The sequence below is a fragment of the Lipotes vexillifer genome, unplaced genomic scaffold (genome assembly GCF_000442215.2).
Source record: "Lipotes vexillifer unplaced genomic scaffold, Lipotes_vexillifer_v1.1 scaffold1008, whole genome shotgun sequence".
In the NCBI taxonomy this organism is placed as follows: domain Eukaryota; kingdom Metazoa; phylum Chordata; class Mammalia; order Artiodactyla; family Lipotidae; genus Lipotes; species Lipotes vexillifer.
The window spans coordinates 379,465-407,065 of record NW_006772616.1 but is presented as its reverse complement, the minus strand read 5'-3'; the positions used below and the strand labels follow the sequence as shown (position 1 = coordinate 407,065).

The following is a 27,601-nucleotide window of genomic DNA, read 5'->3' as shown; positions in this document are numbered from 1 at the left end:
CCTTTCTTCCTCTCTCCTAAAATATTAACCATCCTTCTCTCTCTGGTTTAACTATGAGAGACTTTTTTTTTCCACTACACATTTCGACCTTTATCATAAAATTATTTAAAATAAAAATGAACACATGTGGAATCCTTACTTTATTTCAGGCTCTCTTTGAAATGCTTTTAGTCACAGCTCTTTGTCATTGTCCATTGTTCATTCAGGGAGATTGGCTTCAACATAGAGCCTTTCTGGGGCTCTTCTGTCCAAATCTGTGCTTCTAGATACGACCACCCAGGATATTTATCTGTCTGTATAAAAACCATAGTGGATAATCTAACAGTTTGTGCTATAGTCCATTTAAAATGAAGTCTGTTGCAAGGTTCTGCTTGCATGTCTCTGTTACTTTCATTAGTGGCAAGGACAGGTGGCTATTTCTTATCTGTCACTCTGAGCCAGTGGGAGTGCCTGGTGTCATCTATCAAAATACCACCACAGTGAGTCAGGGTGTTAGTCCCAAGGCACAAGCAGGGCCAGATGCCTTTGCAGACCTCTTCCTGGGCCAGCCCCTTTCTGTTCATGGAGGGCCTCAGCTTCCTCCTCACAAAGTATGTGGGTTTGGACTACGTGATCTCCAAGGCACCCTTTGGTTTTTACCATTTGAGGGGGCTGTGATGCTCACTGCCACTAATGGAAAGGTCTCCTAAAAGTAGCATTGCTGGGGACCCAGCACACATGAGCCTGTTTTGAAAAAGAACTTTAGTAGTTTCCATCTGCGGAGGAGTCTAGGCAAAAAAAGAGGTTTCTTAGTTGATGTTGAGACGTGTGACCTGGAGAGAGGCTGGTGTTTCCTGTTAAGTACTGTGGACTGTGAACTCTATCCCTCCGTTTACTGCCTGGCACTGACTTTCAGCTCAATGAACGCTATTGACTTAAACCTGACTGGGGGACAAAGAGGAGATTAAATATCATAATTTATTATTAGCAGCTACATTTACTGAGTGCCTATCAGGCTTTATGCATTCATTCCACTTCAGTGGTTCTGAAGCTTTATTTTGCACAGAATCATCCAAAGCTTAGTAGAAGGTTGGGGGTGGGGCCTGAAAATTTGCATTTGTAACAAGTTCTCTAATGATGCTGATGTGACTGATTAGGGTTTATATTTTGAAAACACTATGGGTTTCATTTAATTCCAGTCTTACAAGGTAAACATTATCATCCCCAGTTTACAAATGAAGATAGAAGTGCCCAAGGTCTCATAGTTAATTAGTGGAGAGTTAAGGATTTAAACTGTTTCTTTTGACTCTAAATCTCATTCTTGTCCCACTCCAAGAAAGGATATAGATATATATGTATGCACACAAGTATTTTTGAACATGGCTGTTTTTCTGTATCCAGCCATCCAAACAAGCACATGCATGCGCGCACGGGGACACCCACAGACACACAGACAGACACACACACACACACAGACACACCTATCTGTCTACCTACATATCTACCTATCTATCTCTGACTCTGGAAGAAAGTATTCCAAAATTTTATCACCATTTATCTTTAGGTGATGAGATGCTTTGCATATACATAAATTGTATAAACAAATAATGTATTACGTCTGTATTCTCACACAGCATAACATTATACACTAGTATTCTCCAATTAAGTGTATTTAATCAAGATTTTAATTACAAAGAAGTCTTTGAAGCCACGGGAGCCTGGCACAGGCAGCCCCACTAGCCCCGCCTCCTCCCCTCCTTCCCCGCCCCTTTGTCGGCCCCGCCCCCCTTCGCCGCCCCCCGCCTCCTTTGCCGGCCCCGCCTTCTCCCTCCCGGTCTCGCCCCGCCCCTTCGCTCCTCCCGCCGTGGGGGTTCCTGGGAAGAGGCGGAGAACAATATGGCGGATGGCGAGGAGCCGTAAGTACCCGGGCTCTAGCAGGCGCCCCGGGCCGGGCTGGGTTGTGAGAGAGCGCGGCGGTGGGCGGTCGTCGCCTCCACCCGGCGTCCCCCCCACCCTCCGCCCCGTCCCCTCGCCCCTCATCCCCTCGCGGCGCCCAGTGTGTAGCGTGATGCTGACCCTTCTTTTATTCTCTCTTTCTTTTAGGGAGAAGAAAAGAAGGAGAATAGAGGAGCTGCTGGCTGAGAAGTTAGTGCTGCCGGGAGGCCGGGGCCCTCTCCGGAGACCCCCGCCTCCCCCCACCCCAGGCCTAGGGGACCAGCCGCAGCGGGCCCGGGGGGCTGGGAGGGGGGCACCCGGAGCGCAGGCTGCGCCGCCTCATCCCCCGACCCCCGCCCGCAGCCCCAGGGGCCCGGCGGGCCCTCCTGATCTCTGTCTCGGGCGGGCGCCGGGCCCGAGTAGCGCGCACACATCCCGCGCCGGCCCGCCGGGGTGCTTGACTTAGAGGTCTTGCGGAAGGACCCTTGCGCCCCCCCTCTTCCTCCATCCCAAATTGTCAAAGCCGTGACTTTGCGAGAAGGGAATCTCACTAAAACACGTGAAACGGACACTAGGCCGTTTTGGGCCTTTCGTAAACACTGAGACAATAGTATTAATTGCAAACTTTTTATGAGAACTTTATGTCAGGTATTGTACTAAGCACTTCAGTCATTTGTGCAAAATCATTGGCTCTTAAAGGAGAGTGTTGACTCCAAAGAGCTTATTTTCTCCGTTAATTACACACCTTATTTCATATCAGATGCTTAGTTTTGTGCAGGTGAGACAGGTTTAAACGAAGTGTTTTCCACCCTGGGCAATACCACATAGTTTTTCTTCCTCCTTACGTGGGAGGGGAAGAAAGTACTCTTGCAGTGGGCGTGGTGAGTTAGTATTAATTTCTGGGCCAGTTCCCAGTAGCAGGGCCTTAGAGTCTTTAGGTATCTTCCTCAAAGTTGAATTTCAATTGCAAGAGGACTTGGGACAAGTTTAATTTCACATTTCTTTCCACCTTTCGTTTCCTCTCCACTTTAAAATGACAGCCACAATTTGAATATTTACTGTATACCAAGTATTGTACTAAGGCGTCTATGTGGATTATCTCTTTATCCTCATTCTGACCTTAAGAAGTAGGTACAACAAGATACAGATGAGGTTTATGACTGTTAAGTAATCTGCTCAAGGCCACAATGCTATTAATTGTGGAACCAAACCCAGCTGTGACATCAAAACCTATGGTCTTTATTGCTAGGCAATACTTGGTCCCTTTTGTAAAAATTGGATATACTAATATGTTTGAAGGTAGAAATTGTGGGATTATAGGAAATTTGAAAATTAAAAATAATCACAACGAAACATGATCTTGCAATGAGTAGAAAATGCATGTATTTTGTTAGAGGAGTCCCTCATTACTCAATTGTATGTTCTAAAAGATTTCTAGATGGTAATGCCTATCTGTGGCATAATTATAACTTAAAACATTCTTTGTGTTTAGTGGTAACATAAACCACTTCATAGTCCTAAGAGATTCTTTTTTGAAAATTAAGACCTCTCAGAGAAAAATGTGTTAAAGTTCCTCTCATGAAAAATAATCTTCAAGTCTCACCTTTCAAACTTGGAAAGGACACATGAATTGTGTTAGATGTCAAGCATTAGGATTCTGGAAGTGGAGGGTTTTTTTTGGATTTTGTTTTTCCTTGTAGCTTATATTTCCTGTTCCAAGTGTGTTCATAGATCAGATTGGGCAGTTTGCAGTGATCTTTAGTAAATTCCAAATGTTTAGAAAGCCCATTTCTCACCGATTGACCAGTATCCCAAGTTTGATCTTAGGTTGTTTTAGGAACCCAGAAACATGTCGACTGGCTTATTTCCTCAAACATGTGCAGTTCTTACCTTTAAATAAACTATAATAGCAAGAAAAGACATTAAAAGCATAAGCATAACCACATGGAATATTACCCTTTTTATTTGAGCAGGTCTGGTGTGGTTACCTTTTCATTTGGGGAAACCATAATAGTTGTAGGTGTGGCTTTTTCATACTGATCTTTGCAGCTGAATTTACTGTGTTCTGTGCAGAATGGCTGTTGATGGTGGGTGTGGGGACACTGGAGACTGGGAAGGTCGCTGGAACCATGTAAAGAAGTTCCTCGAGCGATCTGGACCCTTCACACACCCTGATTTCGAACCGAGCACTGAAGTGAGAAACATTTATTTTTAAATAACTCTAATAGTTTTATGTTTCAAAAACAATAAAATGCTTCCTTTTTAATTTACTCTTACAATAAAAGTACTAATAAGATGGTGTAAGTTATCTTGAAATACTAAATGGAATATTTGCAACTGATTTTATTTGAATGACTAATATTTGAGTTGTTTTCACATTTCTCATGTAATATGTTGAACATTATCAAGAGTTAAATGACTTCATAACCTCATTTAAAATTCTGTTATACTTCACTTAAAATTCCAGTTTAAAATTAATTTTGAGACACACCTTTTTAGCCCTGCTATGAGAAATTTAATTTTCACAGGAATATAGATGTGCTTGTTTAAATTTTGAAGTTTATTTGAAATGAGCATCTTTGCTTAGAATTGAATATAATTAATTGCATGTTAAAAAGTATAAAAAATATGTGACTTCTGTATAATAGAGGAATAGAACTTGGAACTGGTAGTGTCTGACCTAAAGCAAATGTTAGTTAGAAACAACTTGTTTTTTATTACAAGGTAGGAAATATTCCTTTACAGTAAATTTTACAGTAAAATTTTATGTCCTTTTGTATTGATGAAGACATGTTTTGAAATAGAAGTATTGTGCTGCTCCTAAAATTAAGGTTCAGACTCTTGGGTTTGACTTGCTGTCTTATCTGAATAACTCTTCTTTCCTTGAATCTTGGACAGAATTGACAGTATTTTCCATTTCTTTGGATAATCCAACATATTTTCTTGTGCTTCTGAATATTTTTTTTGGCCTAATAATTTAAGATACTTCTGTTAAGTGGTTGTTTCTGCTGATGGGCAATATTCTAAGAGCTTTGTCTGTTTTTTTCTTCCTGTCATCTCATGTTTTTTAAGTTTAACCCACTGTATTCAAAAGCAGCTATTATTGTTCTTGCCTTTTTTTTTTTTTTTGGCCTCTCCCGTTGCGGGGCACAGGCTCCAGACGCGCAGGCTCAGCGGCCATGGCTCACGGGCCCAGCCGCTCCGCAGCCTGTGGGATCTTCCCGGACCGGGGCACGAACCCGTGTCCCCTGCATCGGCAGGCGGACTCTCAACCACTGTGCCACCAGGGAAGCCCTTGCCTTTTGTTTTTTTTTAAAGACCTCTAAACACCTTGTGCAGTGCTTGATCTTCAGTTCTTACAACTTTAACACTTTTCTATTTGTAAGAAGTCAGTTAAATGAGTTTGATGCTTTCCATCCCTTTCAAAGTTAAAAAAAAAAGACTACTCTTAACTAGACATAGTTTTTCTTGTTAGAAATACCGTTTTAATTTCATACAATAAAAGTCAGTTTAAAAACATTAAAGTTGGAACTCTGAAATCGTTAGGGTTATAGAATTTCTGGCTCTACCTTGTTCATAAGTTTAATATAATTTACTAGCTACAGAGGCTGTTCTTTATCGTCAGTTGCATTTTTCATGGAAACCTCAGAAGCTGTTTTATGGTTTGTTGCTTTATTGATGCTACTTAAGGTTTTTATTAACTAGATTTTAATATGCCTTTTCGTTCTTTACAGTCTCTCCAGTTTTTGTTAGATACGTGTAAAGTTCTAGTCATTGGAGCTGGCGGCTTAGGATGTGAGCTCCTGAAAAATCTGGTAATATAACTATATAATATGAAGTTTTTTCTTTATGATAATTAAACCTTTTTCCTTTTCTGTCATTTCTTTGTTATGATTGTTAACCATTTCTCCTGAGCCTTTGTTAGATAAGTTTAGCAGGTCAAATTCCAGATAGTAATTAAAATGATGATGTAACTTAACTTTTTAAGCCCTAAAGTCCACGGCTATAAAGTTGTTAATAGAAATTCTTACTTCTCTTTTCTTCTCTGCTTTTTATCCAACAAATCTTTGTGCTTCCTCTTGCAGAGAGCTCATTAATTTGGTGAAGTAAATAACAAAACTGGTAACTCATATTTAACATGTAATTTCAAAGAATTTGTTATTTCTTTTGTCCCTCAAAATAACCCACTTAGGTGGATAGGACACTGTTTCATTTTATATAGAGAGGAGACACAGGTTCAGGGATGTTAAATGACAGTTTTTTTCTGGATTATGGTGATGTACCTGGAATCCAATCCAGGCCATCAGTTCTTAGGTGTTTCACTGAACCATTAGGTCATTACATGATCTAATCATATAGTAGCTTTTTTAAGACCATATGGTAGTATACCCATAAAATTTGGGGGAGCTAAACCTTTTTTTTGGTCAGTCTGTTTTAAATGACTATTGTCTTAAGAGAGGGTACTATTTAGTGAAGCTGTTTCTGTATACTGGTTGGAAATACATACTTTGTGACTTAATTAGTTTCACTGACTTTTAAAAATTAATTAATTTATTATTTATTTTTGGCAGCATTGTGTCTCCGTTACTGTGCACGGGCTTTCTCTAATTGCGGCGAGTGGGGGCTACTCTTCGTTGCGATGTGCGGGCTTCTCATAGCAGTGGCTTCTCGTTGCGGAGCACAGGCTCTAGGCATGCGGGATTCAGTAGTTGTGGTGCGTGGGCTCAGTAGTTGTGGCTTGTGCACTCTAGAATGCAGGCGCAGTAGTTGTGGCACACTGGCTTAGTTGCTCTGCGACATGTGGGATCTTCCCGGACCAGAGCTTAAACCCCTGTCCCCTGCGTTGGCAGGCGGGTTCTTAACCACTGCACCACCGGGGAAGTTCCATTTCATTGACTTCAGATAAGTACAGTAGTAGCTCTTTACAAGACTTTATCAGTTTATTTAGCAAAAGTGGATAAGGGAAGAATTGATGTGCAGCTGTTGTATGCCAGCCTTATGATTAGTATGTGGGAAAATGGAAATGCTAGAGTAGGCTTCTTGGAAAATGAAGCAGGTAACAGCCAGATGAAGGACCTAAAAGTCAACCTTGGGAACAAAGTTTGAATATAAACAGCCACATTAATTTTGCTAGGAAACACTAACATTGCTCCTACTGAGACTGCAAAAACTTAATACGCTTCATGGTAGTCAGCTATGCTGGGTTCTGTGGGCATTGTAAGCCATCATGATCTGTGTCCTTAATTTGAAATATCATTGGGAAGACAAGTCTCTCACAAAATAAACAGCAGCATGTATGATATACTCTGTGATAGGGTGCCAAAATGACAGTACCTTATCAGACGTAAATACCCTTGCAGCATGAGAACCAAAGGATTTATGGAGGATGGGCAGTGGTTTTGTATGCACAAATTGTATGCACAAATTCCCTAAATAGTTAACTTTTTCCAAAGCTGTTATTTGCGAATGTGATAGATACCAATTTTAAATGTAAAGTAATTGGAGATTAGATCTGAGGAGTAGTCATCCAGCAACTTTAGGAGTGGCCTTGTTATTTATTGCATTGTAATAACCTCTTACTCAAAAAAAGAAGACGACTAAGCATTTTCAGTTTTACCACTTGTTACTTTGCTTGTTTCACACATAAGTACAAAAGAGATATACATACATGTTTTTTCAATTGATTGTAAGCCCCCAAAGGCTCATTCTAAAAAAAAGGGTATGACATTAATATTATCGATTGAGCAAATATTTATTCAGCCTCTTTCTCTGTATACCAGGTACTGTTTTAGATGCTAAAGTTACAGCATCGAACAAGACAGGTGTTTGTATTTGTGGGGCTTATGTTTTAATGGAAGGGAAAAGACAAGTAAACTATGTAGTATGTCGGATGGTAATAAATGCTATGGAGAAAGGAAGGATGGAAGATATCAATATATAGCCTGGCGGGAAGGGAAAGGGTTCACAAAAAGGTGCTACTTGAGCAAAAAGGTGAGCAAGAAATTCTAGGCAGAGGGAATATCAGGTGTAAAAGCTGTGAAGTGGGAGCATAACTGTTTATGTTCCAGGAGGGCAAGGAGGTCATTATAGCTAAAGCAGAAGTGAGGAAGGAGGGGCATTTTCTAGGAGGATAGCAGAGATAATGGGAGGGGCTTGGAGTATCCCAAAAGGCTTGAGGTGCTACTGTAAGAAGTTTGCCTTTTACTCTGAGTCAGGAAGTCATTGGAGAGATTCAAGCAGATGAGTTGACTCGGTTTGGCTTTAACTTGGATCGCTCTGGCTGATGTGTTGAGAACAGAGAAGAAAGCTGAGAGGCTGGTTAGAAGGTGCAGTCATCTAGGCAAGAGGTGAGAGTGACTTGGAACAGGATGGTAGTACTGCAGGTAGTGACAGGTGGTCGGGTTATGGATATGTTTTTTTTTTTTTTTTTTTCTTGCGTTATGCGGGCCTCTCACTGTTGTGGCCTCTCCCATTTGCGGAGCACAGGCTCCGGACGCGCAGGCCCAGCGGCCACGGCTCACGGGCCCAGCCGCTCCGCGGCATGTGGGATCCTCCCGAAACGGGGCACGAACCCGCGTCTCCTGCATCGGCAGGCGGACTCTCAAGCACTGCGCCACCAGGGAAGCCCCTGGATATGTTTTGAAGATGGAGTCAGCAGGATTTGCTGATGGATTGGTGTGGGACATAAGAGAAGGAGAGGAGTCAAGGATGACATGATAAGGTTTTTGCCCTGAGCAACTGGAAAGATGGAGTTGGCATTCACTGAAGTGAGGGGGGGCTGGGCAAAAACCAGATTTGCTGGTTCTGGTGAGCAAGAATGATTGGCTTTGGTTCTGGAAACTGTAAAGTTTGAGATACCTGTTAGATGATGCTTTATGTTATGAGATTGTCTGAAATCACCAGAACTAATAAGCACAAGGGCGCTCCAAATTGTGGCCAGTAAATGAGTAAAATTCATGAGTGTGGTGAATGGGAAACCAATTTTTAAAAAGTGTTCATATTCTCATGAGTGGGGTGACCAGGTGAAGAACGTGGTTTCAGGAGGGGAATTGATCCACACCCTGGCAAACACTTGAGATGGGTCATGTCAGAGAGACTGAGAGCTGGTCGTTGGAGGTGGCAACGTGGAGGTCACTGATGACCTGACAAGTGTGGTTTTCGGCAGAGTGATGGGAGTGAAAGCTTGTTTACAGCAAGTGCAAGAGTAGGCTTTGAGAAAGAAAGTGTGGACAACTCTTGTGAGAGTTTCTTGCTATAAGGAGGGGCAGAAAAATGGGGAAATTATTGCCAAGTGATTCAATTTGATTACATAAGTAAACTGACCAAGACCAGAAAAGCATAATTGATTACTGAGATCTATTTTTTTTTAATCTTTTGCTTCTGCTGGTAAATTTGAACAGCGGTTGTACTGTTAAAATTTGTGGCATTATCACTGAAACACAAGAGTTCGTTGCTTTTCTCTACCTGTTTGATTGCTTGCTCTTGACTCTACTTTTAAGATATTTCTTTTACATGTGCAGTGTATATACATATGTGTGTGTGTTTATAATATAATCTTATAGTTATTTCTGAATGGCGGCATGCTTATGTAAACTAAGATAAAGCTTGTAGGAATTACTTTTAACAATATTCTGAAAAAGAATAGCAAATACAGTTAAGTAGTAAGACTAGTAAAATTAAAATATCTAGCAGCAGCAGCAGCAGGAAAGCAACAAACTTTACAGACGTGTTTATGGGATTATGAAACAGCTACAGAAATTTTGAGTTATTCTCTTGGATATGGACTATTTAAAACTGAGTAGTTACACTTTTTTGACCTTTTACAAGAACCCTGAATTTTATATATGTTGTAAGACTCTTTAACCATTGAAAACGATTGTGCAGAATTTATTATTGAGAATTTGTAGATTTAAGACCATTGAAAAGAAATTTTAAAATTTCAGATGTGAGGAAACTTGTGCTTAATTGGATTTTTTTTATTCCCACAGGCCTTGTCTGGTTTTAGACAGATTCATGTTATAGACATGGACACTATAGATGTTTCCAATCTAAATAGGCAATTTTTATTTAGGTAAGTTTTAATATCTTATTTTAAAATTGTGATAATCATTTGAACTTGAGTACACTGCAGTTTAATAATTTTAAAAACCACTGAGAGGATAACACTAATTTTATTAAGAAAATAACTACACTCCCATCTTAGGTAAAATTTTGCAGCAAAATTTTGGGCATTCTGGTGAAAGCAGTTTTGTAAGCAAATATATGTTTTTGTTGTTTTTAAGGAAATCTACAAAAGGTGTATGTGATTTGGGGGTGATTGTGCCCTGAAGACAATGCGTGCAGCTCTTTTCCTTCTGTTGATGTCATAAGAGAACCATAACTATGTATTAGGCCCTCGTGAGATAGTGGTGGGGACTTATGAGTGGTGACTCTGGGGCAATGAAGTTGTGAGAGTTTGAACTTTTTATAGAAGGTGAAAGAACATGGTCAGTTATGAAGAGAAAACCCAGGAGCAAGTGAAATGGAACAAAGAGGGATAATTACCTTAGGCATACATGACATACAGAAGGCAGTCTAAGAGCAGCTTGTTTGAAGTGACTTTAAAAACTGGAAGTAGGCCTTATATGCAGATATGAGGAAAAGTTCATTAATAAATTTTAGTATGTAGCATTTAGGGGCTTGAATGGCTTAGATAAATGTATCTATTTGTTAATCAAAGAATTATAGATATGGAGAGATAAGGACTTTTTTCTCTCTCTCTGATGATTATAGAGTACTGACAGAAAGCACTCAAATAGTCCTAGGTATGCAGGATGAGGTTAGGTTAGCAGAAAAGAAAAAATTAAGTTAGTGGAAAATCTTAAAGAGATTGAAGGATTGGTTAAACTAAGTCAAGTTAATAAAGTATTGTAATTGTGTGAACCCTACATTTAACTTTTAAGGTTTTCGTTTGTTTATTTTTTTAAACCTCGAAATTTCTCTTCTCTTGATAGAAAAAGTTTGTGGGCCCTTTCCAGTCTGACAAATTTTTAGTGTATGACTGCTCTAAAAAAGACACCACTGATTGGGAGATTGGGATTGACATATATACACTAATATGTATAAAATGGATAACTAATAAGAACCTGCTGTATAAAAAAATAAATAAAATTCAAAAGAAAAAGGGAAAAAAAAGACACCACCAAATTGGTTGGTTATTGATAATAGACCGTGCCCTTTAATTTCGGGCTGAAATAATGACTGAAGATCATAATGACAGTTAACATTTGTGGAGTGCTTAGGATATATTAAGTACTTTCTAAGCTCTTTATCTATGTTACCTCTTTTAGTCTCAGAGCAAACCCCAGGGCAGGTACTTGTTTTCCAGGTTAGGTAATTAGGCCACAGTGTCCTGCAAGGATGATGTATATAAAAGGCCATTTTGCTCAAAGTGCAGTTTTTAGGTGGAGCAATCTAATCCCCTAATTCTGGAATGATAAAGTTGCAGCTCCCACAGAAACCATCTAGGAGTTCTTTTATTTGGGATCTATTATGAAAGCACATACGATACACAACCTAAAAGATTCTTGAAACTCTATTTTATCATCTTTACCTACCTAAACGGCTCTGTCCATAGTAGTTGAATGCAGTACTGAAATCAAGTTGCTTGACTTATGCTAGAGCCTCTTCTGTTGCAAGTTAGGACAAAGTCAGAATAAAACTCTTATTAGAAGTTTTGAGTCAAAAAAGCGTACTGCTGTATTAGGAGAAAATTGACCTCGTAAAGCACTTTTTAAAAAAATTCCAATTAAAAAAATATGATTTCTATTAGGCACATTGATTTTTTAATATTCGTTTATTTTTAAAGTGTTTATTCTGTGCTTAGTAGGAAGGAGTACAAAGAGGTAAGAATATGGTAACTTTCTTCCAGTTGTTCATAGTCTAGTATGATAGACGTATGTATATAACCAAAAATATGTTGTGAAAAAGTAGTAATGAAGAACTTGTTATGTATGCATGAGGGAGTGATTTGTTTCTGTGAGGAGAATGAGGAAATATTAGGAAAGAAAATACCATTTGTACTGAGGTTAGAAGAGAGAATTCCTGTCCTTTCCTGTCTGTAGCTATCGTTATTATCTAGGAGTGACCTTTTGAGGTCTTTTAAGTTTTACCTTCTTGAAAATATTGGTAACATTTGCAATTTTAGATAATGCCTTTGGAATTATTCCTTCAAAAACATGGTTATGGCTTCTTATGGGACACAAAAGTTACTACTTAATCAGCACACGTGGGAAGAAGGGGATAAGTGAACGTTCTTGCATCCCTAGGACCTCTTGAATTTATTTCAGCCAAGACCTGCATAGTAACACCTTGAAGTTCTGGGGTTTAGGGCAAATACGTGGAAATCTCTGGATCTGGGATAATTTTTTGCATTGGGAAAGACAACAGTGAGAAGTGGCTAAGAAACATGCTGTTATTATGCTTTACCTTAAAAAAAAAAAGCACTGTTTATATTTTTACTTAAATACTTAATTAGACTTGTCAATACTTTTAAATACTTAATTTGGAATATCAACAAGGGTTGACATTTAGTGTTGAATGACTAATTTTTCATCAGAAATACTTAGGTAAAAATATTCCTCTAAATAGCCTCCAAATAAACTCACCGTGGATATTTTTATGTGTGAAAGTAGATTATATAGATAATCTAGATTTATATCGTGAATGATAATTTAAATATAATTTTTCCTGTAGGCCTAAAGATGTTGGAAGACCTAAGGCTGAAGTTGCTGCAGAATTTCTAAATGACAGAGTTCCTAATTGCAATGTAGTTCCGTATCCTTTTGACAAATAAATTACTTAATACGTAACTTTTTGAAGCTTTTTATTATTATTATTATCATTATACAGGAGATGTTTAACATAGAGAATACAGATAAGCAAAAGGAAAATAAGCAGCAGCAGTAAGCTTATTACTGTGATACCTGCTGGTAACAGTTTAATGTCCTACCAATCTTTTCTTTTTAAGGTTATATAAATTTTATAAATGTAGCCAGTACCATCATTTATTTTGCCTTATTGCCCTTAATTTCAGTTGCATATCTCCTCTACTAGCCTCTGAGTTCGTAGGTTGGATCCCATTAATCTTTTTTTTAAATAACTTTATTTATTTGATTTTATTATTTATTTTTGGCCTCATTGGGTCTTCGTTGCTGCGCGCGGGCTTTCTCTAGTTGTGAGCGGGGGCCACTCCTCACCGTGGTGCGCTGGCTTCTCATTGCAGTGGCCTCTCCCATTGCCGAGCACGGGCTCAAGGCTCGTGGGCTTCAGTAGTTGTGGCTCACGCGCTTTAGAGCACAGGGTTGGCAGTTGTGGCGCATGGGCCCAGCTGCTCTGCAGCATGTGGGATCTTCCCGGACCAGGGCTCGAACATGTGTCCCCTGCATCGGCAGGCGGATTCTTAACCACTGCACCACCAGGGAAGCCCCCCTTTAATCTTCGTGCCGCCTTACCATAGCAGGCAAAGTAAAGAGTCAGTATATTATTAGTTAAATGGAAGGTGTGTCAGAGTAAATATATTTTTATAAGAAATACGTTTTGAAAAAGGACTGTTCACACTTTGTTGATTCCCATACCTTTAGATCCCGGGAACTTTTAGTATTTTTTTAATTATTATTTTTTTTATTATTTTTTTTTGCGGTAGGCGGGCCTCTCACAGATGTGGCCTCTCCTGTTGTGGAGCAGAGGCTCCGGACGCGCAGGCTCAGCGGCCATGGCTTATGGGCCTAGCCGCTCTGCGGCATGTGGGATCCTCCTGGACCGGGGCACGAACCCGTGTCCCCTGCATCGGCAGGCGGACTCTCAACCACTGCACCACCAGGGAAGCCCGGAACTTTTAGTATTTTACAGAAATTTAGGAAATGGGATTTGTTATGTTGGAAATACCACAGGATACAAAAATCAACATACCAAAATCAATTGTATTTCTCTGTACTAGCAGTGAACACATGGAAAGTGAAATTTAAAATACAGTGCCATTTACAACCACTCAAAAGAAGGAGAAATACTTAGGTGTAAACTTAACAAAATAAGTATGGGTCTTGTATGCTGAATACTGCAAAATGCTAATGAAAGAAATCAAAGGGAATCTAAATAATGGAAAGATAACTCTGTGTTCAGGAATTGGATGCTTCAGCATACTAAAGATGTCACTTCTCCCCAGATTTGTATACAAGTTTAACATAATTTCTATCAAAATTCCTGCAATTTCTTTTGTTTCTCCAGATGGGATTATTCTAAAATTCATAGAGAAGGGCCAAGGAACACCTAAGATAATACTGAGAAAGAATAAAGTCGGAGGAATCACTAGCCAATTTCAAGAGTTATTATATAACTACAATAATCAAGAGTGTGTAGTGTTGCCAGAGAGATTGGCACAGATCAGCGGAACAGAAAAGAGAAACCAGAAATAGCCATGTGCTAATATGGCTGATTTATACTCGACAAAGGTGCAAAAACAATTCACTGGAGGAAGGATAATCTCTTCACTAAATTCTGGTGGCAAAAAAATGAATCTCAAACATCAAAATTACAAAAATAAACTCAAAATGGATCATAGATTTAAGTATAAAATGTAAAACTGCAGAACTTTGGAAGATAATGTAGGAGAAAAATCTTTGGGACATAGGGCTTGATGAGTCCTTAGACCACATTAAAACACGATCCATAAAGGAAAAAAAATGGTAAATTGAACATCATCAAAATTAAGAACTTTTACTCTGTGAAGGATCTTGTTAAGAGGATGAACAGATAAGCTACACACTGGGAAATACTTAGGACTCGTCAAGAATATATAAAGAACTTTCATAACTCAAAAGTAAAAAATAAACAGTGCAAATAGAAAATGGACAAAAAATATGAGATATTTTGCTAAAAAAGATACAAAAAGCACATGAAAGATGTTCAGTATCACTAGCTATAAGAAATCCAAATTATGATCACAATGAGATATTACTACACACCTATTAGGGTAGCTGAAATGAAAAATAATAATAAATGCTGGCAAAGATACAGAAAAAGTGGATTACTTGTCCATTGCTGGTGGGAAATATAAAGTGGTATAGCCGTCTGGAAAATAGTTTGGCTATTTCTTAAAAATTTGAATATGTACTTTACATAAGACTCAACACTTTCATTCCTGGGCATTTACCCTAGAGAAATGAGTACTATGTCTGCATAAAAACTTGTTCTCAGGTGTTCATAGCAGCTATATTTGCAGTAGCCAAAAACTGGTAACAACCCAAACATCTGTCAGTAGGTGAACTGTAAAACTGTGGTACAGTTAATACCGTGTATACAATACACAATTATTGTACTCAGTACAATAATACTGAGCAGTAAAAAAAGAACTAACTAATGAAATACAACTTGGTTGGATATCAAGAGCATTATGCTGAATGAAAAATGCCAATCTTAAAACGTCATATTGTATGTTTGCATTTTTATAGCCTTCTTCAAATGACAAAATTATGGAGATGGAGAACAAATTAGTGATTGCCAGGGATTAGGCATGGAAGGGATAGGTGTGACTATATAGGGGTAGCAGGAGGGAGATATTTTTGGTGATGGTATAGTTGTTTATCTTAATTGTGGTGGCTACACATATCTACATGTGTTTAAATGACAGAACTTTACACACACATTGTACCTGTGTTACATTTGTGGTTTTGATATTGTACTATAGTTATATACGATGTAACTGTTGGGGGAAACCAGGTGAAAGAAATATGGGACACCTGTGTACTATCTTTGCAAAAATAAAAAGTTTAAAACTGCAAATTCAGGTCCATATAGGGAGAAAGAGGGGCGGAAAAAAGTGTGCACACTCTTTGTCTACCCCCATTATTAAGATCTGGGAAACTGGGTATTTTGTAGAAATCCAGGAGGTGGGATTTCTTGGTCTGGCTCCTGCGTCTCCTATTTTTGTTCTTCCAGTGTTTGCTCTGGTTCTCTTCTGACCTTTTCTAGCTGTTCTAGCTGCAGCTTATGTCTCTTGTTTGCCTGGCATTCAAAAGGAATAGAGGTCTGAGTGGGTGAGGGCTAGAATTGAATGTATTTTTTATAACTTTATTTGTAGGCCAGAATAAAAAAATCTAGGGCAAACATATGTATTGTCCCTCTTTTCTCCATTTTGCTTTCTAAAATATGTAATGCACGATTTGTTTTAGGGGAGTGTAATTTATATGTTACTAAACAAATTTGCTTCGTTTGAAAAATTAAAAAAATTTTTTTTACATATATATGCTGTTCAAATGTTAACTACTGTGATTCACACCCACAGCCAATTTTTTTTTTTTTTAACATCTTTATTGGGGTATAATTGCTTTACAGTGGTGTGTTAGTTTCTGCTTTATAACAGAGTGAATCAGTTATACATATACATATGTTCCCATATCTCTTCCCTCTTTGTCTCCCTCCCTCCCACCCTCCCTATCCCACCCCTCCAGACAGCCACAAAGAACCGAGCCGGTTTCCCTGTGCCATGCGGCTGCTTCCCACTGGCTATCTACCTTACGTTTGTTAGTATATATATGTCCATGTCTCTCTCTCGCCCTATCCCACAGCCAATTTTGAATGGGGCTCCCTTGGCACCCTCCAGGCTGGGGAAGCCTGCAGATATGGTGTGGGTTGGGTAAAAAGAGTCTTGGAAAACTGAGTTAAATGAGGAAGAAAATTCATCTCTCCCCCTCTCCAAGGGAAACAAACCAATAACAAATCATTAGCACCTGAAAAAGCTATTGGAAACATGTTTTCTAAAAATTAGCTTTGCAGTAACTTTTTTTTAATTGACTATATCTGACATACAACACTGTATAAACTTAAGGTGTACAATGTGTTAATTTGTGCAGTAAATTAACTTCTAAAATCCCCTTTCTAAATGGGAACTATAATGTGCCTTTTCCCTTCACTAAACAAATGTTTATTGCCTCTCTGCTTGGTGCTGGTGGTTGAAGGTACACATTCTGTTTTACCAGGGCTTATGGTTTTATATAAGAACTGAAGCAGAGTAGAAAGTATAACAGAGACACAGTTATAATGATATGGAGGTTTGGAGATGAGAGAAACTACTCTATGTGGTTACGGGAGAGTAGTGTTTAGAAAAAAGCTTTTTCATGGGGTGGGATTGTGTTCATTTTGTCAGATTCCTTGAATTCCCCTCCTTTGAACATTGATGACTTATGTCTTGTTTTAAATATACATTTATAATTTGATCCTTATGGAATTGTTGAATTCATTTTGCAAGTTAAAAATTTAGCAGCTTAAGTTCCTTTACTTATGTTCAGACATTTCAACAAGATTCAGGATTTTAACGACACTTTCTATCGACGTAAGTTTTCCACTTGAAATTAAATTCTCACTAAATTCTTCTTATTTTTTAGTTGCTCTCTGTTTGAAGATTGCTAGCTATTTGAAGGCTGTTTCTTTATTTGCTTTCATTTCTTGGTGTTGGCTTTTCAGGAATGTTGTTGACTGAAAAGAGAATGGCACCGTTTTAATTCTTAGTTGGCACCATTAGGTGCATTTTTATATGCTCTCTTGAGTAAGGATTACTCGAGTAGAAGCTGTGTGTGTTTGTTTTATAACGAAAAATGGTTTTTTGTTTGTTTCTTAGAAATTGTGACTTATTTCGTGCAGCAGCATTTTAAAAAACTTAACTTGCATTTTTTTTCTTGTAGAATTTCATATAATTGTATGTGGACTGGATTCTGTCATAGCCAGAAGATGGATAAATGGCATGCTGGTAAAGACTTAGTGTTTTTACAGTTCTCTGAAGTTCTTCCTGCTGCTCTTACCGTACTAAAAATGAGACTTTTGTATCATATTTTTGAAAAATCAGAGTTTATTCAATTTTCAGTAATAGGTGTAGTTCACTGTTTATTGCCAGTCATTAATTTTCAGGTGAGGATGTAAATTGCTACTAATGTAATCCCTTGGTTTGTTATATTATTACTCAATAATGTGATTGCTTTACAGAACTACTAGATAGCATTGCCCTCTTTTTTGAATTCTTATCCCCCTCTCCTTATAAGCCCTTCAAATAATTTTCCTAGATATCTCTTCTAAATTATGAAGATGGTGTATTAGATCCAAGCTCCATTGTCCCTTTGATAGATGGGGGGACAGAAGGTTTTAAAGGAAATGCCCGGGTGATTCTGCCTGGAATGACTGCTTGTGTTGAATGCACACTGGAACTGTACCCACCACAGGTAATAACAAAAGCACCCACATCTGTTTTATAGTATCTTGGGGTAGAATAAGGATTGAATTATTAAGACTAGTCAATATTTAGGAGTGTTTAAAAAATTTATTTATTTTTAGGTGCATTGGGTCTTTGTTGCTGCGTGCGGGCTTTCTCTAGTTGTCCTGCGTGGGGGCTACTCTTCGTTGCGGTGCGCGGGCTTCTCAGTGTGGTGGCTTCTCTTGTTGAGCAGCACGGGCTCTAGGTGCGCAGGCTTCAGTAGTTGTGGCATGTGGGCTCAGTTGTGGCTCGTGGGCTCTAGAGCGCAGACTCAGTAGTTGTGGCGCACGGGCTTAGTTGCTCTGCGGCATGTGGGATCTTCCCGGACCAGGGCTCGAACCCATGTCCTCTGCATTGGAAGGTGGATTCTTAACCACTGTGCCACCAGGGAAGCCCTAAGATTTTTAATTAGGGGTCCACAGTGCCACCAGGGAAGCCCTAGGATTTTTAATTAGGGGTAACCATATTTTAAAAATCATGCTAAGAAGAAAGATGATAAAATATGAAATTTTGCTCTGTTTGAGGAAAGATATAGTATAGACTGAATATCATCATTTTGATACTGTTCTCATAATTCATTTGTATTATTTTTTTATTTGGAGAGTAGAGATCAAGAGATCAATTACAAAGTTATATGTTGGGATAGAGCTGTAATCTATTTTCTTTGGTCTTTGCCTGTATTGTTTCAGGGAGATAAAGATACCAGGGATAAGAATGATATTTCTAAAGATGGGGCTCTTTAATTTACATACCCACTTTAAAGGGCGTTTAGAATTTTGATTTATAAATATAAATAACTTTATTAGTATCTACTTGGAATTGATTTAACTGTGAATTTATTTTTATTTTGGCTAATTTTATATCTTCAGATATGAATATTAGGTAAACATAATAGAGTACTCATATTTGAGAATTTATTCAGCCCTTCCTTCCCATGTTCTAACAAAGCTTAAATTTATATACTTTGTAAATATAGGGCAAACCTATTTTTTTAGGCAGATCAACTTAAGTGAAGTGACTCAGCTCCTCTGTGTTAGTTTCAGAAGCATTCTTAATGATATAAAATGTTTTATTTCTGTAAGTGGAAGGCTAAGATGAATTATAAGAAAGTGTTACAAACTAGATCATAACTACAAGTTATATTTTAAAGTAATTTCTTGTTTAAAATCCACTAAAAAAGGCAAACTGTGGTTTTAGGTTAATTTTCCTATGTGCACCATTGCATCGATGCCCAGGCTACCAGAACACTGTATTGAATATGTAAGGATATTGCAGTGGCCTAAGGAGCAGCCTTTTGGAGGTAATAAACCTAATTTCATAATCCAGAATTACATAAAATGTTTGTCTATATTATTTATTTGGATAATTACATTAAAAATAGGTTGATTTATGTTTACATGTTTCTGTCTTCCCTTCCTTTTTTTCTCCTCTGACAGAAGGGGTTCCATTAGATGGCGATGATCCTGATCATATTCAGTGGATTTTCCAAAAATCCCTGGAGAGAGCATCACAATATAACATTAGGGGTATTACGTATAGACTCACTCAAGGTAAGTTAGTGAATTGTCGTAAATTATGATCTTAGGATGATCCCTTTTTCAGGAGGTGGGATGCCTTGGGGGAAATAATTGATGTGGTTTCAGATGGTACTATCCATTTGGGATTCAGTAAAGGTGCCCCAAATTTGGTCGGAGGGAACTGAGTTTACTAGAATCCATACTACTTAACTAGGCGGAATTTAATACAATCATTGAATCTTATTTACTTAGGGTTGGAAGAGGCCCTAAATCATCCAGGTCGAGCCATTTATTCACTTCATCTTTTGCTGAAGAGCAATTTATCCCTTCCTGGGGCAGTCTATTTCACATTTGGACAGTACTGTTAAGACAATTCTTCTGTACACTGAGCAGAAATCTCCATCTTTAGTGTGGTCTGAGTATTGTCCCAGAGTATGCCGCATATACATTTAATTCTCTTTTAAGTAATAGCCCTTAACGTATTGAACCCTCCCATCAACCTTTCTAGTTCCTTTAACCCTTTGACAAGTTTCATGACTCAAGTTCCCATCATGTTTTTTTCTAACCATATTTTAGTTATCCATACTTCTCTTAACTATCCAGGTGAGAATGCAGTGCTCTAGGATGGGTCGTATGATAAACTTCTGATCATTGATGCAGTCTTAGAGGAGAGCAGACTTTTTTAGTTTTTGTTGTTGTTTACATTGATGCCCTACTTGTGATTCTTTCAGGTTACTGCCTGCTAAAAGCTGGAAGTTTTCTCCACATATACAGTTGCTAAGCCACATTTCCCTATTACAGATTTGGCAGTTATGGGGGGTGGTAGTTTTTTCTTTTATACTCAAGTATAGGTCCTTATAAGTTTATTCTTAAATTCAACTGGCGTTTCTCTCTTTATATATGTATATTCTTTTATGCCTGCCGACTTGTGTATTTTTAGCTTCATATCACTTGTTGTTTTGATGATCGTATCCTTTATCTCTTTTCCAAATAATTAATTAAAAATTTTTAACAAGACTAAACTGGCTGAGAACAGACATCTGAATCATACTTCTGGTCAGGCCCTTTTAGATTTATCTCCTTCCGTTGATCATAGCTTTTTGAGTACCTCATGTTTCTTTGTCTTGTTCACAAGGATGTTATGAAAGACCTTTCCAGATGCTCTCCAGAAGCCTATCCTCCACATTTCCTTGGGTTGCAAAGCTAGTCACAGTAACTAACTCTTGTGACTTGTCTCAGTGAATAATTATAATGCTCAGTTTTAGTGATCACTGTTTCCTAATGTAGATACTCTCACTCAGTTCACCCTTCTAGAATTTTGTCCAAGATCATCAAGTTCACCAGAAAGAGCTTTGTCTTTGTGAAAATCTGCCATTTCTCTCCTGTGATTATTTCCTTATGTTTACTAATGTTCTGGTTTGTCATTTGAAAATTCCAGTCTTATACACTGCTTGTTGCTCTTATACACTCCTTGTTCCCCTCTTCTGACCTGCTTTGATCCCAAGCCTGATCCCACCTTAGAGCTTTAATAGTCCTGATCCTAACACCTGGAATGCTCTTCCTTGGATTCCCCTCAGGGTTGGCTGCTTATCCCTCAGGTATGAACTGCACCATTTCCTGATCTTTCAACTGAAAATGACTTCTAAGCCATTCGCTATTTTACCTTTTCATAATGGCTCAGAACTAATGGTAGCCTTGTTTTTCTATGCGAAGAATATTTCATACTTACACTCTAATTCATCCCTGTTCTGGGGGCCTTTGCCCTTGGTGTTTACTCTGCAGAATTGCTCTTTCCCCAGGTCATTACATGGCTGGGTCTTTCTCATGGTTTAGATTTCAGCTCACATTATCACCTCCCCAAGGAGGTCTTCCCTGACCATCCAGTCTAATGGACTCCTCCATCATTGTAAGAGCAGATAATTTTTTTTTTACTGCTCCTCTGTTCAACACCTAGAACAGTGTCTGGCATATAGTGCACATTTATTTGCTAATTGTTTGAATTAAAAAATGAATTCTCTTTGTCCTGATCGGGAACTATATAAACTCATTCCAATATGTAGTCTCAGTTATCCTTCCATACCTTTTAGCAAGGCTTGGTGTGTACTTCTCAGCCTGAGGATGGAGGAGGGCCTTGACAAGGAGTACAGAAGCAAATTGGAAGTGAAGTCCAGATTTTTTGAAAAGGGGGGGGACAGGGGCGTATCTTTATCATTTTCACATTGCTTTTATTGGACAGCGTCTCTTCAACTCCTCCCTGTTTGTGACCACCTGTTCCTCCTTCCAGTACGTCCTGCTCTATGTGGTTCCCTGGAGAGCTTCCAGTAATCATGAGGTTAGCTCCTCCCTATTTCTTCTTTCAGGATTAACTTTTTAAAACAGCTTTCCAAACTTAACTGCCTTCCTTTCGCGCCTTCTTAGATATTTCCCTTTTTTTGAAGTTTTTAAAACCTGCCTACCTCAAGTCTTGGGAACACATCTTTCAGGGCTGACTCACACTCTAAGATAATATGGCTACTTTTCTCTGAATTTTTGCTTTTCTAAAATGAACAGTACAAATATAGTTACAGAATGTTTATTTTGTACTTAAAAAAATGGTTTAAGGTGGGGCTTTGTTCATTCCTAATTTGTGGATACTGATATGAAAAAAGTGAGGTAGAAATAGAGAACTACGGTGTAGTCCATTTTGTAGAGTGAAACAAAATGATTAGACACAGTTTTTGTTTATTTTAAATTTTTGTGAATAGAACAGCTAAAACTATTAGATGAGGAAAAATTAGGTAACTGTTATTCTCCTACTTTATTTTACTCAAAGCTTACTGAGTATAGTATAGTATACTGTATCGGTTAAAGTTATGCACTTTAGGGCAGAGCTGGGTTCATATACTACCCCTATCACTTATGAGGTGTATAGCTGTGGATGTTGTTAATTTCTCTCAACCTCATTTTCCTTATCTTTAAAATCAGAGTGATAAGACTAACATGATGTTATGAAAATTCCGTAATATTTTATTTAATCTTCATACTGTTCCTGGAACAAAATAAACACTCTAATTTTTAGCAGTTATTAATATATTATTGTCTCATCTTTATATGAAACAGTGTGAAGAATTTACTATTCTTTCCTACTGTAACTTGCTTAAGATTCTGAACATGACAGAAAATAATGTGAATGTGAAAGAAGGTTGTTTCATTGTTAAGCTTAAGTCTATTTTCTGACCTGAAAACCTGAAAAATCAAGTTATGGAAAATGATATTAAATCATCATATTGTCTAATTTAAGATACCTACTTTTTAAAAGAAATGACCTTATTTTAATCAGTATATTTTTTCAGGGGTAGTAAAACGAATCATTCCTGCAGTAGCTTCCACAAATGCAGTCATTGCAGGTGAGGAAAAATGGCCACTACTTAATTTTGTTTTCTTTCCTTCAGGTTTTGATTCAATACCTAAATTGATATTTCTGCAGCTACTTGATCTCAGAAAACTGGTGTTCTGGGAATTTGATTATCTTCTTGGGTGGATGGTGGTATAATCAGGCTGCCCCCAAAACCACAAAACAAGCTATTGGACCCTGTATATATTTTTTCTTCCATTATATCATAGATAAAGTGCTCTGTAATAAGGGGACATTTTAGTGCCATTTCTTTGTAATCAGGGTAACAGGCTGCACGGTAATCTGAAGAAGAGGGAGAAAAACATGAGGTGGTACTCTATCATTTGGAGTATACAAAACGAATATAAAATGTTACTTTCTCAGTTTTTACAAATAAGAGTGTTTATGTATGTATTTTGCTATCTACTTATTTTGTAATCAATAACCTTGTAAATTTATCTGTACTGATTTCTAACTGACTTTTTAAAAACTTCTAATTTTAAATGTCTAATTTTCATTGAGTTAAAGCACCTTTATTTTCTCTCCGCTTTAGCTGTGTGTGCCACTGAGGTTTTTAAAATAGCCACAAGGTAATGGGTTTCATTTTTAATACATTTGTAAATCTGTGTTTTGATCTGGCTCAATTACATAAGAATGAACATTTTTTCATTACAGTGCATATATTCCCCTTAATAATTACTTGGTATTCAATGATGTAGATGGACTGTACACGTACACATTTGAAGCAGAGAGAAAGGTTAGTAATAGTATACTAATGAAAACTTTTTTTTTTTTTTTTGAAAGCTTTCTATTAGAGTTACCCCACCTGGCTGCACATCAGAATAATCTATGAGCTTTTTTTTAAACCTATGAGCTTTTAAGAAGTACAAATGAATGCAAGGATCCAGAGATCTACTGAATTGGAATTTCTGCATATAGGGTCCAGTCATGGATGTCTATAATAAGTTAAACAGCCAATTCTCACATATAGCTTGGGCTGAGAACCTTTGCTTCAAAGGTAAGGAATCAGTTCCAGTACGCTTTTTTTGCGGTACGCGGGCCTCTCACTGTTGTGGCCTCTCCCGTCGTGGAGCACAGGCTCCGGACGTGCAGGCTCAGTGGCCATGGCTCACGAGCCTAGCCGCCCTGCGGCATGTGGGATCCTCCCGGACTGGGGCACAAACCCATGTCCCCTGCATCGGCAGGCGGACTCTCAACCGCTGCGCCACCAGGGAAGCCCGTGAAAACTTGTTTGATCATGCATATTTTTATTTTTATTTATTATTTAGAAAATTTTATTTATCTTTGGCTGTGTTGGGTCTTCACTGCTGTGCGCGGGCCTTCTCTAGTTGCCACAGGTGGGGGCTACTCTCTGTTGCGGTGTGTGGGCCTCTCATTGCGCTGGCTTCTCTTGTTGCAGAGCATAGGTTCTAGGCACGTGGGCTTCAGTAGTTGTGGCGTGTGGGCTCAGTAGTTGTGGCTCGCGGGCTCTAGAGCACACGCTCAATAGTTGTGGCACATGGGCTTAGTTGCTCCACTCTGCAGCATGTGGGACGTCCCGGACAAGGGCTCAAAACCGTGTCACCTGCATTGGCTGTGCCACTGTGCCACCAGGGAAGTCCCTGATTTTTAAATATTAATTACTGGCTGGAGATGTGAATGAAATTGCCCACACCCTTTCTAAGTATTTTCTAACTTCCAGAACCCTACTTACTGATATATCTTTTGTAATACTGTATCCTGAAATAAATACTGTATAGCAAAATAATTTAGGAAAATGGCCCTTTAGGAAAAGCAGGTTTTAAAACATAAAAATTTGTTCATAGGGAATATGCATGATTATTAAAACAACTTGATTTTCATTTCCTCATTATAAAGAGACTGTTACTGGTACATGTGCCACTGTGATTTGTGTTTTATTTTATATCTAGGAAAACTGCCCAGCTTGTAGCCAGCTTCCTCAAAACATTCAGTTTTCTCCATCAGCTAAACTGCAGGAGGTTTTGGATTATCTAACCAATAGTGCTTCTCTGTAAGTGTTCAAGACTTTTGTTATGTTGTAGAAGAACTTTCCTGACTTTAAAAACTAGGATTGTTTTTTAAAAAGTGATCTTTGACTTCGTTTTTCTTATAATTTAGGCAGATGAAATCTCCAGCTATCACAGCCACATTAGAGGGAAAAAATAGAACACTTTACTTACAGGTGATCAGTGTTCAGTTTTTTTTTTCCACAAAATTATATTAAAAGTTTAATTTCACTTAATGTGCTTTACATTATTGTTTTCTAGTCAGTAACCTCTATTGAAGAACGAACAAGGCCAAATCTCTCCAAGACATTGAAAGGTATTTTAAATGAGTATATTTACTAATACTAATCAATTTCTTTTTTTTTCCAGTAAAAGTAATAAATGCCTCTTCTAGATTTGCTTTTAATGCTTTTAAATGGTGCTGCCATCCTACTTATATCTTTAGCAACATTAATAGAGTTTATTGCTCTTTTAGTAGAATATTAAAAAATCTCTAGGAAATCAAATATAATACTACCTTGATTAAATAAAGAGAACTGGATTTTGATCTTTATCTAGCCCGTGATTCTTTATAGTTTGTATATGTGTGTATTTTGTTGAGTTTTTTTGCTTGGGTTAATTGTATATTTTTTCTTTTAGAATTGGGACTCGTTGATGGGCAAGAATTGGCAGTTGCTGATGTCACTACACCACAGACTGTACTGTTCAAACTTCATTTTACTTCTTAAGGAAGGAAAGGAAATCTGCACATAATAGAAAACTTATGAAAATATTATACTTCTTGGATGCTAAGAAATTTAATAGATGTCATTTTTAGCATTAGTGTTGCTGGAATTTGATTTTTTTTTATAATGAGCCACTGTTTTTTAACTTTGTAACTTTCCCTTGAAGACAGAATTTCGGAGTTGCTGCTTGTCAGCATTTTCATTAGTAATATGGAAAATGGTGCCTGGAGAGAGATATTATGAGCAAATTTATTGCTTCTTTTAGAGGAGGAGGCAAACGCCCTCTTGTATATGAATTTTGTTATGGTCAAAGAATGCATTCTTCAGTTTTCATTTGAGCACCCACATATACAAAATATGTCCCTTTTAAAAAATAAGAAAATTAAGTTTTAAATAACATTAAATACTACAGCCTGATGTCTAGAGCATATTGAACATAGCCTGCTTCTTGCTTGATCTAATATTCACTTAATTGTGGCTGTCCAAATGAATACTATTGCAAAAGTAATCTTGTCCGTAATAATTTGTAAATGGTGTTATAGCTGAATACCTGTGCATGGAAATGGGAAGTATTTTCGTGTGTTTACTTGCAGTGCCATAGAGGCCAGTATGCCCAACATTAAAGCCAAGACATGGATGTTTAAAAGAGTTTAATGTTTAAACAGTTATCACTGATGCTTTCACACTATTTATTAATAAAATCATATATTGTCTATTTTTCTCACTGAAATTTTTTAAAGTATATTAAGGATAGTAAGTACTTCTGTAGTAAGGTAGAAATAATTTTTAAATAATGTAGCAGATTTACTAATAGGAAAATTTTATGGTACTTGAATTAATATTTTAGCCACAATAAGTATGTACTGATTTAATTTTCTCTAACATAATAAGGTAATGAAATGGAATGACTATATTTTTATATTAACGCCTCTTAAAATGCTTTTTTCCCCCCCCTAAAGGACTAAGGCTTAAAACAAAATTAAGCATAAATACTGAAAATGAGTTTTAGTATCTTAGTGTGGGAACATGTCGTACATGTTCTCCGTTTTTGACTTGGATGTCAGTTTTCTATTTGAAAACTTTATGATTACATGTCAGTGGGTTAAATTTTCATTTATTTTTATTTCTAGCTCTATATTGACAATTTGTTTCGTTATAAAATCATATGGCATAAATGTATATGCTTTCCTTAAAAGTTACAGATTCAGTTTACAGGTGCTATATACAGGTGCTACAATAATTCTCAAAGTAGCCTTGTGAGAAGGTGATAATATCTTCATTTGAGAGCTGAATAGTTTTAGAAAGTTTAGGTCATTTACCTCAAGCTGTACAATTAGAAGTCTTGGAACAGGGAGGGATTCCAAGCCTAACCTGACCTCGTCTTCAGGCTACTTAGCTAAGCTGTTTGAAATTACCTGAGTTACTTAATACTATTGTGTACATTACTAAATTGTAAAAGTTGCAATATGCAAATTTTTGCAGAAGTTAGATAAAATCATCAGAAGATCATAACTTCTCAAGGGCAGAGTTTAAATCTGGCTAAAAATAATAAAAATAATTCCTTTATGGCATGGTTCCTTGCAGTGCTGTAAAATACTTAAGTGTAGGGGAAACAGGTGAGGTAAATAAACACATTAGGAAGAGTGTTTAGAATAGTGGGGTCTGTGACATATTGAAGTGAAAATTATTCGTCAAAAGTGGCAACTGCTGCAGCTGACTGTTGCATGTTGGTGTACATATTTTTCAAAATCAGCTGGATGTCTGGA

The 27,601-nt window shown here is 37.7% G+C and overlaps 1 protein-coding gene across 2 annotated transcripts; it reads left to right on the top strand.

Annotated features, from left to right (window-relative positions):
• Positions 1 to 1,861: 1,861 nt before the first annotated feature.
• Positions 1,862 to 26,547, top strand: UBA3 (ubiquitin like modifier activating enzyme 3). Of its 2 annotated transcripts, XM_007447643.1 has the most exons (18): positions 1,862 to 1,895; positions 2,083 to 2,124; positions 3,988 to 4,108; positions 5,649 to 5,729; positions 9,903 to 9,985; positions 12,649 to 12,729; positions 17,238 to 17,281; positions 17,631 to 17,695; positions 18,006 to 18,161; positions 19,391 to 19,493; positions 19,630 to 19,743; positions 23,043 to 23,096; positions 23,637 to 23,673; positions 23,759 to 23,840; positions 25,015 to 25,115; positions 25,223 to 25,286; positions 25,372 to 25,426; positions 25,750 to 26,547. In XM_007447643.1, exons 1-18 carry the CDS (start codon positions 1,876 to 1,878, stop codon positions 25,836 to 25,838), a joined length of 1,392 nt encoding a protein of 463 aa, XP_007447705.1. In that variant the 5' UTR covers positions 1,862 to 1,875; the 3' UTR covers positions 25,839 to 26,547. The 2 variants fall into 2 exon arrangements, with proteins under 2 accessions (XP_007447705.1, XP_007447706.1); XM_007447644.1 differs by lacking the exon at positions 2,083 to 2,124.
• Positions 26,548 to 27,601: the final 1,054 nt, after the last annotated feature.

What these genes read in the sequence shown, in the direction of transcription:
- UBA3 (XM_007447643.1), top strand. Translation starts at nt 1,876, where the DNA reads ATGGCGGATGGCGAGGAGCC. An exon ending in ATGGCGGATGGCGAGGAGCC is followed by an intron (nt 1,896 to 2,082) that starts GTAAGTACCCGG and finishes TCTTTCTTTTAG; the next exon opens with GGAGAAGAAAAGAAGGAGAA. An exon ending in GATGGATAAATGGCATGCTG is followed by an intron (nt 17,696 to 18,005) that starts GTAAAGACTTAG and finishes TAATTTTCCTAG; the next exon opens with ATATCTCTTCTAAATTATGA.